This window comes from Orycteropus afer, unplaced genomic scaffold (assembly GCF_000298275.1).
Source record: "Orycteropus afer afer isolate SDZICR_OR568_19922 unplaced genomic scaffold, OryAfe1.0 scaffold00021, whole genome shotgun sequence".
NCBI lineage: Eukaryota > Metazoa > Chordata > Mammalia > Tubulidentata > Orycteropodidae > Orycteropus > Orycteropus afer.
The window spans coordinates 20,240,817-20,257,689 of NW_006921608.1; the positions used below are offsets into that span (position 1 = coordinate 20,240,817).

The window sequence follows — 16,873 nt, forward strand, 5'->3', positions numbered from 1 at the left end:
TCTCCTTGAAGACTAACGTGCTCCTAACCCAAACCATGGTATTTTCAATCGCCTCATATGCGTATGAGAGCTGGACAATGAATAAGGAAGACTGAAGAAGTGTTGACGCTTTTGAGTTGTGGTGTTGGCGAAGACTTCTGAGAGCAACATGGACTGCCAAAAGAACTAACAAATCTATTCTGGCAGAAGTGTAGCTGGACTGCTGCTTGGAATCAAGAATGGCCAGACTTTGTCTCACCTACTTTTGTCAGGTTGTCAAAAGGGACCATTCCCTGGAGAAGGATATCATGCTTGGTAAAGTGGGGGGTCAATGAGAAAGGGGAAGGCACTCAACAAGATGGATTGACACAGTGGCTGCGACGATAGGCTCAGGTATAGCAGGGATTGTGAGGCTGGCACAGGACCAGGCAGTGTTTCATTCAGTTGTACATAAAGTTGCTATGAGTCAGAGACTACTCAATGGCACCTAACAATATACCAGTATTTTGAAACCAGTCTAGTTTAAAGATAGAGAATAATTGTAGTAGAGATGACAGATGTTTAAAATTAATGGGAAAATAGGTAAGAAGTAGAGTTTTGAGTAGTACAACTCAAATAGTCAGCTTTTATTTGACTAAAAACACAACCAGATATACTTGAAAGAAGTGATTTTTTTTTTTTTCTTTCTTTTTTCTTTTGTTCATCATCAGGCTGGACAAGGCAATAAGGTAGGGCTGGAAACTCTATTAAAAGTCTAAAGGAAATTGCCTTGTGATTCAGCTATTTGATTATAAAATGGAGCTGGTGGCCTGCCATAATGTGTTTCAATATTTGGAAACAGTGATGTGAGGAGCTTGGATGATTTGAAGAATGATTGGGCAAAAGTAATTCTAAGCTATGGTGAAAAACCAAAACAAACAGAAAAATGAGTGAAACCAGGGCCTCCAGATGTCTTTTTGACCAGAATGCAATGCCACAATATGTAACCCAATGAGGTGAGTGGCAGGCTACCCCCAATAACCTTCATTCACATATACCTTAATTTAGCACTTTGTGTAAAGGATACATTTAACCTCTCATGTGTGAATGGTCTGAGTCCCTACCAAGTTGAGGATGTTGATGAGGACTGTAGTAGCTAATGTTTTTTGACCTCTAGGAGCTCTGGTAGCATAGTGCCTAAGGCACTTGACTGCTCACCAGAAGGCTGGCGGTTCAAACCCACCAGCCACTCCTCAGAAGGAAGGTTGGGCAATCCTACTTCCATAGTGATACTGCCTCGGAAACCCAAGGAGGGGTCGCTATGAGTCGGGGCCGACTCGATGGCAAACAACAACAACAACAACAACATGGTCATATGGACCATTCAGACTTAGTGAGTCCAAAAGATGATTCCAGATTAGAGCTAGAAAAAACCCCAAACCAGTGGCCAAAGAGTGTATTCCAAATCATGGTAATACCATGTGTGTCAGAGTAGGACCGTGCTCCATAGGGTTTTCAATGCTGTAATTTTTCAGAAGCAGATCACCAGGCCTTTCTTCTGAGTTGCCTCTAGGTGGATTTGAACTGCCAATCTTTTGGTTAGTAGCTGAATGCTTAACTATCTGTACCAGCCAAGGACTCCTTTAGAACTTGAAAGGAGCTTAGATATCAAAGGCCCTCCTTGTCTCCTCAACGCAGAAGGAAATCGAAACTCTGACAACTTGAGGTCTGCTCTAAGTGACTCAGTAGCCGAGTCGGGCTGGAACCCAGGGCTCCAGATTCCAGTTCAAAGCTACCTCCCCAGGAGTTCCCTGCCCTGCCACTTTGGCTCCACCACCATGGCCAGGCCAAGCCTGGCCAAGACTCTTCAGTCACCTTGCTTGAACCTTTCTTCTTGCATACTCCAAAACTTTATCCTTCTAGAACTTCCTATCAGAAAGTCTCAGGCTTCAGGTTCCTTCCAGGTAACAGAGTTGTGGAAGAGATGTTGATAAGTGCTAAATATCTTACACCCAGAGAACACAGAACATGGAATCAAAAGCCTCAGATTCATGTCTTGACTTTGTTAATTACTAGTTCAGCCTTAAAATCACATATATAAGATAAGAATAATGATAGCAAACTCCCAAGGTTTTTAAGATGTCAGAATGAAACAAGTAAAAGTTCTTTGTAATTTCTAAAAGGTTATTTAAGTCTTCAAAAGGCTATGAAAATGCTACACACTTATCAGGTGGCATTAGGGTTTGTTTGCACATCACTTGCCTTCAACAGTGAATGAGGGAGAATATCATGTGTGTATCTGACAGGCAAGTTGAAAAGACCTTTTGGAGGAGGTAGGTCTCTCAGTGCCCACCCTCTTACTCACCCCCTGCATTAGAGTATGTAGACACTCACCTACTTTGCTGGCATCTTGGTCTGGCCCTAATCATTGTTCCCTTGGAATGTCTAAAGCTAGTTAAAAGACATTAGCAGTTTGGAAAATGCCAGCACAGTCTCCTCTGGCAACAAAAGAAGGGAACTCTTAACTTGATTTCTTTTATTGTGTCTTTGATGGTTTCTGTACAGAGTAGACAATGAGCGTTGCTATTTTAGGTGCTGAAGATGAGGACATTTGACTCAAAAGCATCAGGTTGAGCGTGACCTAGTCCATTCCTTTGCTTTTAAGCAGAGTTGTGTTTCATGCAGCAGATAAATGGGACTGCAGGATTTCAAAGATGGTTCTGGTCATAATTGTGATAAGGGAAAGAAGACAAAAGTGACCACAGAGAAGCCACCCCCTTGGTGATGAAGAAGGAAGATGCAGACTGTGCAGCCGTGTGAGATGGTGGCTGAAAAGCTGGGTTGAAATAGTGGTGCACAGTGTGGATGCTGGAGTCGAGTAGTCTGAGTCTGAGTCCGAGCTCCACCAGGCCCCAGTCGGGTAACTTCGGCAAATAACAGTCTTTCTAAGGCTCAGCTCTGGCTTTTTTTTTTTTTAATGAAAAAACTAAGTAAACGAATAAAAAGAGTTATCTCCTTCATAAGAGTTGTTACCAAGAATAAATGGGAAAATATAATTCATGAACAATATAATGCATAATACTTTATATGGATGGTATCTATGTAATGATGAGTATAAATGGCTCTGTGACATTCATGTGCAATAAACATGTTTCTTTTTCTTTAAATAAAATTAAATCTAGCTCATGCCCCACTTATTAAAATTGGTCTTTCTGGGAGACTTCCATTCCTTTATTCATGGTACCATGAATTATTCATGGTACCATAGGATTTATTTAAGGACACCCCTCCCCTTGTCCCAATGATCTTTAGTCTTTAGAGTTGTTACCTTCATCACCTTTGTTCTTTCTGATCACAGTACTCCCCTGAGTTTTGGTCCCCACCATATACTGATGTTCTTCATGGTTCCTGAGATGCCTCTCATAAGGCCCATCTGCTATGACCTCATGCTCAGCATAGAGCTCTCATTGTGGCAACCAAAATCTGCATGCAGGTATCCATGCAGCCAAACCCAGACTGAGGTCCTCTTATCTCTGGGGTACTATGAGACGCCTGGAGCAGACTTGCAGGAGCCTCCCCCTCCCAAGCTTTGGGACTCCAACCCTATCTGACTTTGAGTTCTTTCTGTTTCTTACCTCAACCATTGAAGCCTCCCTCCATCTTTTCCTCCTCTAGGATTTAGCACTCCATCTTAGCTCATTTTGCGGAGTGTGAAACACCAACATTTGGGATAAGAGAAGCCCAGGCCAGTAAACAAAATTTTACAAAGACCCACGAAGTGTTCTCAAGATCCCAGGGCCCTGTCTCTGGAGATTTTGATTCAGTTAGTTTGGAGGTGGCCCAGAACAAGCTCTCTGGATTCTGACAGCCCAAGTGTGTCTACACTTTGATGAGCATTGGCCTAGAACTTGGGACAAAGGCCTCATTAGACTCCTGAGCATAGGAGCTCAGTCTTTAGAAATGCAATAGCTAGTCTCCCAACTTCCAAAAATGGACAGCATACTTCTTCTAGAGCTGCAACAATATACAAACAACCAGGTTCAGTTTTCGTGCCCTAATTTATTAAATTTGCCATGACTTGCCCCCTTAGCACTGTCTTTCAGAAGTCCTTGTAAACACAGAGGGCAGAGTGTGGCTAGTGTGGCCTGGAGGGTATTGGCATGACCTTGGCCTGATACCTGATTTGTAAGCCCTTGACAGGATGACTCTGGTGGCATAGTGCCTAAGGCATTTGGCTGCTAACCAGAAGGCTGGTTGTTCAAACCTACCAGCCACTCCTCAGAAGGAAGGTTGGACAATCTACTTCCGTAGAGATATTGCCTTGGAAACCCAAGGAGGGGTTGCTATTAGTAGGATCTGACTCGACGGCAGTGAGTTTGGTTTGGTTTGACAGGCTGACAGCATGCAGGCTCTGAGGGATGTGGAAGGATGTGGGGGCTGGGTGACGGCCTGTCCTCTTAGATGGGCTAGTCTTCCTCAGGGGCACAGTTGTGAATTCATCCTTCATTTGGTGATTTTTGTGAGTTAAAAAATTATGACTTTACATTTTCTGTTGCCAGCACCATGCCTTCCTGATTCTCCAGACTGCAGGCAGGCATCAGTACATTTCATACATCCTAGCATTCAAAAAATGTGGAAAGTTGTGGTTCAGTGGTAAGTCTTTGCCTTCCATGTGGGAGATGATCAGGTTTGATTCCTGACCAATGCACCTCCTGCCCAGCCACCACCTGTCTCAGTGGCAGTTTTGTGTCTTGTTATGATAGAGTAAGGAGCTCTGGTAGTGCAGTGCCTAAGGCATTGACTGTAACCAGAAGGCTGGCAGTTCAAACCCACCAGCCACTCCTCAGAAGGAAGGTTGGGCAATCTACTCCTGTAGTGATACCACCTCAGAAACCTAAAGAGGGGTCTGTATGAGTTGGGTCTGACTCGACGGAATATAACAACAACACAACAACATGATAGGGTGACTCTATGGCAACTAACAACAACAACAGTTTGTGAGAATGCAATGGCCGTCCACTAGGGTCCACCAGACCATGGCTCTTCTCAGTAACCCCACCAGCTCCAGGAATGGTGTGAATGAGCAACAGGAATTCCCTCTTTGTTTTCATTTCAAAACACTGTGCATCCACGGGGTAATTTGGGGCCCTCTGAAGATGAGTTTTGGATGGTGCAAGTGGAGCTTTGCTCTCAACATTTGAAGGAGGCTTCCTAATCTCTGACCTCAAAGACCAATCCTGCCTCCCAGAGGGTCAGGTTTGGAGATTAATGACCTGCATGCTGAGTGTGATAAACTGTGGTCAATAGGAATGGACAGTGGGAATGCCTCTGGTACTGTGGGTAGTGCTTTCTGGAATGTGAATCAGGATTCTAGAAATTGGAGACCTGGGCTCAACCTCAGTTTTTCCATGAACATCTCATCACCTTTGTGCTTCAGGGTTTTTCCTTCTATAAAGTGAAGGGGGTTGGGCTAAGCCAATTAATGCAAAAACAAACATTTACTGAGCTTTGGTTATGCACCAGGCTCTGTTCTAGAGGGAGGTGACATTAAATAAGACATGATACAAACCTTTGAGAAGAGAATTTCTGATGCCTTTTACTACTCTAACATTCCATGAGTTAGATGGTTAATGGTTAATGTTAGATGGCAAATGGTTAATGTGCTCAGATGCTAACTGAAAGGTTGGTGGATAGAATCTGCTCAGAGGCACCTCAGAAGAAAGGCCTGGCAATCTACTTCAGCAAATCAGCCGTTGAAAACCCGGTGGTGCACAGTTGTATTCTGATGCACACGTGGTTACTATGAGTTGGAACTGACTTGAAGGTGAGTGGTTAACTTGTGATAGCCCTTGAACAGGCACTGTGCACTTTCACATTATTATCTCAGCTAATCCCACATCCATCTTGAGAAATGTGTGGGTCAAGTGACTTGTCTAAGAACTCATGGCTGTTTACCAGTAAGATCTGGGTAGGTTAGATGTGAAGAGATCTCATTTACAACAAATCCCAGAGTCAGGAAGGAATCTGCATTTTATTCATGATGAGCTTAAAGCTTAGAGAAGTTAGATACTTTGCCCAAGGCCACCAAGCTAAAGAGTGTTAGAGGCAGGACTCAAAGTCAAGTCCTTCTGGCTCCAAAACCCAGTTGTCTTACTCTCCCTTACCTTCCTTTCCTCCCACCTTGTGACTTTTCAGACTTGTAGAGGAGCTCAGGTAGCATAGTGCCTAAAGCATTTGACTGCTTACCAGAAGGCTGGTGGTTCAAACCCACCAACCACTCCTCAGAAGGAAGATAGGACAATCTACTTCTGTAGCGATACCACCTTGGAAACCCAAGGAGGGGTTGCTAGCAGTCAGATCCAAGTCGAAGACAGTGAGTATTTTTTTGTTGTTGTTGTTAAGGTTCAAAGGGAGGTTGACAGTTTCCCTGGATATGAGTAAACCCTTAGGGTCCTCAGGCTAGGTGGCTGGTAATTAGGATCTTAACTGCTTCCCACAAACTGACCTCCACACTCTGGCTTTTGATTACCTTGCAAGCAGGCAGCATAAGCTTAGACTCATAGGTTAGCAACAGGAAGTGTGTAGGCTATGCGGAGGAATAGTAACAGGTGGAGTAAGCAGAGCATTGGGATCAATACAGAGGCTGTTGGGGAATTCAAGTCCTGCAGGCCTCAGGAGAGGTAGCTCTGGCGTCTGGTGAAGTCACTTCCAGTGATAGACATTAATGGATGAAGGTCATGGCCGAGGAGGAGATGGGTATGAGGTGAGCAAGTGAGTCACCACAGGGAGAGAGTCACAAGGAGAGAGACTCAAAGTCCTGCCCCTGAAATTCAGGGGCCCCGACCAAGCTGCCTCAAAGCTGCTTTCCCATAAAATACATGATTCACTATCGTAAAAGCTCTTCACAAATGTGAGGCACCAAACTGGGTTGGCAAGCAGTGTGAGGAGAAGGCATTTCCCATTCAATTAATGTTTATCTGACCTGCCTCATGTTCCCAGAGAAGGCCTCAGCTTGAGCTGTAAGGATAACATTCTCTGCCAGAGTGGGAGGGAATCACAGCCCAGGGTCCCTCCAGATGCTGCAGGACTGGAGATTGTGTTTGTGAGATGTACAAAATATAGATGGCAAAACAATCCAACCAGATGGGGGAATAATGAGCTTAATTGTCCTCTTCCCCCATGCCCTGGAGACCTAAGGAGGAAAGCAAATCAAGCCTATTCTCTTGGAATTTGAATAACAGATCAGGTAGTGCAGTTTGCTGTTTGTTGTTTGGTTTTATCTCCCTCCAGAAAGCATAGAAATCCCTGGGTGGGACAAAGGGCTATTGAGCTTGGCTGCTAACTGAAAGACAGGAGGTTTGAATCCACTCTGAGGCTCCTCAGAAGATAGGCCTGGTGATGAAGGTCCAAGAAACCAGCCACTGAAAGCCCTGTGGAGCACAGTTACTTTGACACCCATGGTGTCGTTATGAGTCATTTGACAGTAAGTGGTTTAACTGGTTCAAGAAAGCATAGCTTAAGGGGGAAAATTTCCAGTTTACATAGACTGTTGTGACCCTGTAATTAACACACAGAGAAGACAGGAGCAGAACCTTTGGATTGGGCTCTTCTCTGTTCCTGATGTAAACTGTTTCCCTGTGACGCCAGCCTTTAATGTGTCAATATCTTGGTTGTTCCCTCTTATACAAAATGGAGATGGGTTAGTGGTGGTTCAGTGGCAGAATTGTCACCTTCCATGTGGAGACCTGGTTCCATTCCCAGCCAATACACCACATGCTCAGCCACCATCTGTCACTGGAGGCTTATATGTTGCTGTGATGCCGAACAGGTTTCAGAGGGACTTCCAGACTAGGACTGACGAGAAAGAAAGGCCTGGTGCTCTACTTCCCAAAATCAGCCAGTGCAACCCGATGGATCACAACAGCCCGATCCCCAATCAGTCATGAGGATGGAGAAGTTCTGTTGTGCGTGGGGTCACCGTGAGTTGGGCTCTGACTCAATGGCAGCTAACAGCAACAACAAAATAGAGGGGCAGCTGAACATGCTGGCATGTGTGAGATTTGCTCTGACCTTGCGAGACAAGCACCAGCTCTGGGGAGGAGCCTTCACATTCTTTTTCCTAAAAACTGACATTGATAAGCATACACAAAGCATACAGCAACTCATGAATTTCTACATGTATAATTTAGTGACATTGATTACATTTTTTAAAAAACCTTTTTATTGTGTTTTGAGTGAAAGTTTACAGAGCAAATTGGTTTTCCATTCAACAATTCATACACATTTTGTTTTGTGACATTGCTTGCCATCCCCACAATGTAACAGCACTTTTCCCACTTCTTCCCTGTGTTTACTGTTTCCATTTGTCCTTCTTTCCTAACCCTTCCTGCGTTCCTTGGGTAAATGCTACCATTTTGATCTCATATGGTTGATTAAAATTACGTTTTTGAAATTGTGCAACCATGCTCACTATTCTTTTCCAAATTATCCCACAAACATTAACATACATTCAATGCAAAAAGCAAAAAACCCTTATTTCTTCCTATTGCCTCTGGTAACCACATATTAATTACTTCTGGTTTCTATATATTTGCTTATTTCATACAAGTGATATCATAGAGTATGTGTCCTTTTGCGAATGACTCATTCCACTCAGCATGATGTCCTCCCGGCTGTGGCATGCATCAAGACTTCATTCCTCTTTCTGGCTAATATTCCACTGCATATGTATAGACCATATTTTGTCTGTCCAGTCATTAGTTGATGGACATTTCTGTTGTTTCTACCTTTTGACAACTGTGAATAGTGCTGCCATGAACATTGGTGTACCTGTGTCTGTTCTCATTGCCGCTTTGTCTTTTGGCTATATACTGAAGAGTAGAATTACTGGGTGATAGCCACTCCTCAGAAAGAAGATTGGGCAATCTACTTCTGTAGTGATACTGCCTTGGAAACCCAAGGAGGGGTCACTATGAGTCGGATCCGACTCGACGGCAGTGCGTTGCATTGTGTTGTATGGTAGGTCTATGTTCAACTTTTTGAGAAACCGCTAAACTGTTCCAAAGTGGCTGGACCAACTTACATTCCCATCAGCAATGAATGAAGGTTCCTGTTATCCCATAGCCTCACCAACACTTTTTTTTTTTTTTTCCATTATTTTATTCATTGACATTCTACAGTAAATTTGATTATTAGAGAGCACCAGAGTGTTAATGTGAGCCCAGGCTGGTTAGAGGGCCCAGCCCCACCTGGTGAGGAAGGACAGAGTGGCCACTCAGAAGTGCGGGCTCCTGTGGAACATAGTGTGGAGGAATTGGGGGAAACCAATGTGTTAGTATGTTGGATGGAAAGTTCCAGATGGCTGCTTGGGGTGGAGATTTTGGATCCTGGGATTTCAGGTCATTTTCCTTAGGGCTCACATGAGGTTAATGAAATAGAGCACATGTCCCAGGAAGTGTAGGGGTTTGGAATTTTAGGAATAAGTGTTCAGAACTCTAATCATTTAATTAGATGTACTCAGAGAGCTTGAGTCAGACTGACGTGGTTCCACCCTGTGATAGCTGAGTGTCAGCTTGTTCAGGCCTGGTTTTGAGTGGCTGGGCAGCTGGATGTGGTTATTCCCAATCTACTGGAGCAGCTGAGTAGCTGCCTTAGGATTGTGGTTGGCTTCCAGTATATAAGAAGCTTTGAGAAAGGTCTCTGAGCTTTTAAGCACGCTTGGATCCTGCATGTAGCTGTCTTCATCTTAAAGCCTGCCATGTTGTCTGCTGATCTTGGGACTGTTAATGGACTTGAATTAGTTGCCTGCCACATTGTTTGATGATCTTGGGACTGTGCCATTGTACTTGTTGACCTTGGGTTTGTCAGCCTTGGCAGCCAGTAGCTGCCTGAGTTAAGAGACACCTCCAGCTTCAATGGGCTGGGAGCAAGAGGCAGAGCTGAAGCCCAAGGTTGAGGGGCTTTCACCCAGCCCTTAGAGATGGCACTTTGAACTCAGACTTCTAGCCTCCTAAACTGTAAAAGAATAAATCCTTGTTTGTTTAAAACCACCCATTTGTGGTATGTCTGTTAGAGCAGTACTAGAGAAACAAAACACACCCTTACCTGTTGAATCATCTTGGGAAAGTTCTTTAAGTTTCTAATCTTCAGTTTTCTCATTTATAAAATGAAGGTAATAAATATTTCTCTGCAAATGAAGTTCTGATACATGGATGAATCTTGACATTATGCTGAGTGAAATGAGTCAGTGATAAAATGACAAATATTGTATGATCCCCCTAACATCTGTTGTTGTTGTTGTGTGCTGTCGAGTTGGACCCGACTCATAGCGACCCCTCCTTGGGTTTCCAAGGCAGTATCACTACAGAAGTAGATTGCCCAACCTTCCCTCCGAGGAGTGGCTGGTGGGTTTGAACTGCCAGCCTTGTGGTTAGCAGTCAAGTGCCTTAGGCGCTATGCTACCAGAGCTCCATGAAATATCTACGATAGGCAAATGTATTGAGACCAAAGTTTATTAGTGGGAGGGAGGGGGAAAGGTAGACCCAATGCTTGGGGGGCACTGAACTTCTGTTAAGGGTCTTGTATAATTTGAGAATGGGTAAGGGTGACGATTGAACAACATAATGGACATAATTAATGTCACTGAACTGTACATGTGAAGATGTCAGATGTTTTGTTAAATAGATATTTACCACAATCAAAAGAATATTTTCCTGTTAGTGTTGATGTAGAAGTTCTGGTGGCATAGTGCTTAAGGCATTTGACTGCTAACCAGAAGGCTGGTGGTTCAAACCCACCAGCCACTCCTCAGAAGGAAGATTGGGCAATCTACTTCCACAATGATACTGCCTCAGAAGCCCAAGGAGGGGTTGCTAAGAGTTGGATCTGACTCGAAGGTAGTGAGTTTGGTTTGGTTTGATTTAGGGTTAATGTGAAGATCAAATGGAATGACATGAGCATACTCAAAGGTCTACTGCAGATTTGTTCCTGAGTCCTCCAGCCTAATGCTATCACCTTTCCCTTGAACTTACCTGAGGCCCACTACACTTTGGTGGGTTGTCTGGATCTTCCCTCCTTCATAGCACTCAGAATTCTTGGGGAGATTTTTTCTAGCTGATGATTCCTCACTCACCTCTGTGAAATGTTCCACCCCTCTATCTCTCTGACTGCCATCCTCTTACTCTCCCTGCCCCTACACCCAGTCCCTTCTTTTATTCACTGAGTAAATCATCCTTAACCACGGTGTTGTGTTTACTGAAGATTTGAGACTAATGAGGTGTGATTCCAGGGATTTTACAGCACAGACCAGGCAACAGCTTGAAACTGTGTATTAGGCATTGCCCTTGTAATGTCTCAGCCATTCTACTAGTCATCTTAACTAATAATCTGTATCAGTTAGCTGTTGCTACATAGCAAATTGCCTCAAAACCTAGCAGTCACAGTCCTGTGTATTAACAATTTAGGACTAACTGGGTAGTTCTGGTTTTAACTGGATTCTCCTCTGGGTCTTCAATTAGTTGTCAGTTAAGTTTGCTGATCTTGACTGAACTTTTTCACATGCCTGTGGACTTTGCTGGGACACTTAGCTCTGGTCCATGGCCTCTAAATTTGCAGGAAATTCTAGACTTGTTCATTTGGAATATGAGTGGAAACATCAAGGTCTTTGCAGCCTAGACTAGGAACTGACCCTCTGTCATTTCTACTGCATTCTCTTGGTCAAAGCAAGTCACAGAATTACTCCACATTTAAAGGGAGGAGCAATAGCCTCAACCTTTTTATTGGAGAAGCTGCAAAGTCATATTACAAAGGGTGCAGATACAGGGATGAGTGAAGTATCATATCCATGACTTGCAACCTATCACACCTTCATTCCTCTCCGATATCACCTGCAGCCCTGTTGTTCTACCTTTAGTCTCTACTCCTAGGCTATCTAGAACTATTTCTAAATATTCTCTTCTTCCTATCCTGGGGTCCCTGACTCTTCTCCCTATTTGACGAAGACTCCAAATTTTTGTGGCTTTATTATACAGAACAAATTCTTTTTCTTTGCTGACATCCTCTCCTTTCCAGCAATGTTCTATAAGTGTGTTTAACTGAAGTAAGCCAGTGTTTCTCAACCTGTCTATGCATCAGAATCACTTGAAAATCTTTAAAAATTGCTGATACCAGTCCTGAGTTAGGTTTGATATATTGGTGTTTTTTATAAAACTTTCCATATGGTTCTTATATGTGCTAATATGAAAACTACTGGCATAAACAAAAGCACCACGTACCTCTGAGATCAATTTTGCTCCTTCCCTGAAACGTAGACTATAGAAGCCATTTTTATGAGCCATTTCTCCCTTCCTACTGCACATATGAAGTGCCCAGCACATTGTAGGCATTCACTAAATATAAGCTATCATTATTGTTACTATTGTTGCCATAGTGTGGTGGTAAGCATCATGGGCTCTGAAATCAGACCACTTCGCCTCTCTCTGTCTCACTGTCCTCATCTGTAAAATGACAATAATTAAAATTCCTACTTCATAAGTGTGTACTTACCTCAAAGGAATGTTGTGAGGATCAAATGTCTAAACAATTGTACTTAGACATGCAGTAAGTGTGCAATAAACTATGGGTAATATGTAATTTGGAGTCCCTGGGTGGTACACAAGAGCTCTGGTAGATCAGTGCCTAAGGCATATGACTACTAACCAGAAGGTTGGTGGTTCAAACCTACCAGCCACTCCTCGGAAGCAAGACTGGGAAGTCTCCTTCCATAAAGATTTACTGCCTTGGAAACTCAGTGGTGGTTGCTATGAGTCAGAACTGACTCAAAGGCAGTGGGTTTGGTCTGGTTTTTGGTTTGGGTGGTACACGTGGCTAACATACTTGGCTGTTAACTGGAAGGTTGAGATTCAAGTCTACTCAGAGGCACCTTGGAAAAAAGACCTGCCAACCTACTTCAGAAAATCAGCCACTGAAAACCCTACGCTGACACACATGGGGTCAACATGAATCAGAATTGACTTGACAACAAGTGGTTTTTTAACATGTAATTATTATTTTATTCATTTACACCCCACAGTTTACTAACCAGTTACCAATCACCTCCAGTTAGCATTCACTTTTGTTTAGCTTCCAAAGGAATGGGAAGACAATGGGTAAAGAGAGAAGGTGGTGCAGTTATATGGGCTGGGACATGCCAGTATTGGAAGAACACAGGAGTGCTTCCATGGCTAGAGGGAATCCTCTGCTGTACCAATTCTAGATTATAAAGAGAATTAAGAAGTTCTCTGGAAAACTTGGGTATTCTTCTTCTTTTCCAAGTTGAGTTTTCATCGGCCCAAACATTTATTATAATGGAAGGAGCCTCAAATATGTGCATTTACTTGAGTAGTGTGCAGTTGGCCCCTTAGCTCAGTCCAGGTATCCTAGAGATGATAGATGGTGCACAAATCTGCCGTCAGGGGCCCGGGCCAGGCCTGAGAACCAGGTGGGGACAGAGGACATCTGAGTAACACAGAGAGGCAGAGTCAGCCGGAAACAGAATCCTAGAAGGATTAGCATACCCAAAGTCATGTAACTGGTGACTGGTAGAACTCAGACTAGGGGCATTCAAGAGAACTATAAATGTCATTGTGTCCTTCCTCATGCCAGGCTTCATGATGACTCTTTATCATTGCTTAATTATATCTCACAGAAGCCTAAGAAGTAGGCATTATTTCCATTTTGTAGTGGGAGAACTGAGGTTTAGCGATTATGGTTATGACATTTTAGCAAGTAAGCAAAGAGTGGCTGCAACAATGGACTTCAGTGTACCCATGACCGTGAAGAAGATGGCACGAGACCAGGCAATGTTCAGTTTTGTTGTGTATGTGGTTGCCATGAGTTAGAGCTGATTAAGTGGCAGCTAACAACATGACAAGAGTCCAACTACAGCACAGCCTATGCGATAAAACACTACAAGGCATTGGAATGACATTTTTTAAAAAACCTCTATAGCATCTCTGCTTGCTTTGAACAGATTGCTCATTTACCTGCAGAAGCTGAATGAGATTATCTCCACAGTAAAATAAATAAATAAATAAATAGAAATAAATATGTTTTTAAAAAGTCTCCCCAACCTCCAACACCAGAAAACGCAAATCTCACTTCAATTTCCTCTTATCTTATCCATTGATATGGAGAATTAAATTAGAGCTTAATTAAGGTTTTAATTTTTAGATAGAATGGAAACATTCCTGAAAGAAGCTAACACTTAATACGACCTAAAAGAAGCAACATAGTATAGGGGAATAAGCAGTGGATTAAGAGTCTGCTAGGTTGGCAGTTCAAACCCACCATGGGCACCTTGGGAAACAGGCTTGGTGATCTGCTTCCAAAAGGTCACAAGCTTGAAAACCCTATGGATCAGGTAGATATGGGAGAACAAAAGGGCAGTGTTTGCACAGGGAGACAGCTCAAGGGGTGGGAGTGCATGGGAGGGAAGGACACAGGGAAGAGGAAATTACAGGGAGGAAGTGAGGAGAGAGCTGTTAAATTGTGAGGAATTGCAGTCAATATCACGAAACAAAACGTGTATGAACTGCTGTATGGAAAATGGATTTTCTCTGGAAACTTTCACCCAAATCATAATAAAAATGAAAAACAAAACAAAACAAAAAACCCCTATGGAGCAGCTTTGCCCTGTACACATCGAGCCACCACAAGTCAGAACCTATTCAAAGGCAATTAACAGTAACAACATGTTATCTAACATTTTAAATAATCTCCTTGAGTTAAAACTTGGCCAGTCCAACAAAAACCACATATTGGGAAAATTATGGAGGAGAGTATGGACAAAATGTTATTTGGTGGAAAAAAAAAATCTAAATTATAAAATATTTAGAAAACATGCAATTTTGTTATGGCCTCTATTATAAATCAATGTATATAATACTGTTATGTAAAATAAATGGGAGAATGAAACATTATAAATCTCAACAGGTCTAATAATGTCTCATAAGCATACAGAAATTATGCAATTAGAATGCAGTGTAGCAGAGTGGTTAAGTTTTTAGACTTGAGAGTCAAACTTCTTCTGTTCAAATCCTAATAGTACCACTTTACTACCTGTGTTACTTTATGCAAGTTGACATAACCTCTCAGGCCTCAATTCCCTTATCTAGAAAGTAGTGATGATGATAGTACCTACTTCACAGGTTTGCTCTGAGGTCTGAACTAGTTAATATGTTATTTTCTTCTTCCCATTGTAGGTTGCTTTTTGCAGGAATCCTCGTAGGGTCATCATATTATTGCTAGTAAAATGTGTTCTGAATTAAGGCAACCACTTTCCTGGTTTCCAATCATTATCTTTGTATTAAAGTGCCTTGGATTACTGCTCAGCAACTATAATTTGGTCCTTGCACATAGTTCTTTTGGCTTAAACTGGCTGATTTTACATTGTTTTTCAGATTAGCCATGATTTTCAGAGCTCTGGCAAATGTGCATTGACCAACTATTGGTAGCAAGAGGTATTTACAAGGGGAAAGCTGGCCATCGTGTGCCACTCTCACAAGCATAGGTACAGAAGACAGCCAGGGCAGATGGCTCACCCAGGATGTCCTAGTTGGGTCACATCCTGTGGACCGGTGTGTGATTTTCAATCATGTCTACATTTGGAATGCCTGTAGTTCTGCCACACAGTCAGCCTCTCACCCACTCCCTAGGAACTATACTTAAATTCTGTGTAATTCAGACACTGGACTTAGGCAGGAATAGGTTTTCCTTTGCTGGTTTCAATGTACAGAGGTTGGCAATATAGGGAGAAGAAAAGACAGAACACTTTCTCAACCCAAATCCAAGCACAAACTTTAAAAGCAAGCAGTGTAAGTGTTTCTATTACATTCATTTTCTTGTGTATCTCCCTCTGAATGTTTCTACCCCCTGAACACCCAGCCATAAACAAGGACAGTTCTGAGCATGAGCCAAGGACACAGTTTTCCAAGGGAAGCCCAGGAGTGGGTTACCCAGGGAGCTATAAGGGGCTGCAAGAGGTCAAAGAGGCTTGCTGTTGTTGTTGTTATGTGCCGTCGAGTTGGACCCAACTTATAGCGACCCCTCCTTGGGTTTCCGAGGTGGTATCACTACAGAAGTAGATTGCCCAACCTTCCTTCCCAGGAGTGGCTGGTGGGTTTGAACTGTCAGCCTTCTGGTTAGCAGTCATGTGCCTTAGGCCTTACGCTATCAGAGCTCCCAGCCTTGCCATGAGCTGGCTGCTAATCAGCATCTCTTTGGAATAGCTCTGCCACAGACTATAAGCAACCATTAGTCTAAGCTTGGAGTTGGTAGAAATAAGGGACCAGGTGGATGGCCTATGTGACAGCCTCTAAGAAACTCCACCAAGAGGCAATTGCCAAGGGAATGTGGAGGATTAGGAACTGTGACATGTCCTGTTAACAAAGCACTTCCAATGCTCTTTAGCAGGTGGGGTTGTGAAAATACAGTATAAAGTCTTGGGGTATATCGTATGAGTTCTCTCCCTACAACTCCCATTAAAACAAAAAACAAAAACAAAAACACCAAACTCACTGCTGTCAAGTCAATTCTGATTCATAGCGACCTCTCCTTGGGTTTCCAAGGTGGTATCTTTACAGAAGTAGATTGCCCAGTCTTTCTTCTGGGGAATGGCTGGTGGGTTTGAACTGCCAGCCTTCTGGTTAGCAGTCAAATGCCTTAGGCACTACACCATCCAACAACTACATATTTATTTTTATATATTATATATATATATATATTGTTGTTGTTGTTATGTGCCGTCAAGTCAGCCCTGACTCATAGCGACCCCTCCTTGGGTTTCCGAGGCAGTATCACTAAGGAAGTAGGATTGCCCAACCTTCCTTCTGAGGAGTGGCTGGTGGGTTTGAACTGCCAGCCTTCTGGTTAGCAGTCA

At 43.1% G+C, this 16,873-nt stretch overlaps 1 protein-coding gene across 1 annotated transcript in view; it reads left to right on the top strand.

Annotated features, from left to right (window-relative positions):
* Positions 1-16,873, top strand: part of CDH17 (cadherin 17) — a 165,297-nt gene that overhangs the window by 9,691 nt on the left and 138,733 nt on the right. The window contains exon 2 of the mRNA XM_042783632.1: positions 4,518-4,611. Within this exon, the coding sequence (XP_042639566.1) occupies positions 4,518-4,611 (94 nt within the window). The remainder of the gene's footprint in view (positions 1-4,517; positions 4,612-16,873) is intronic.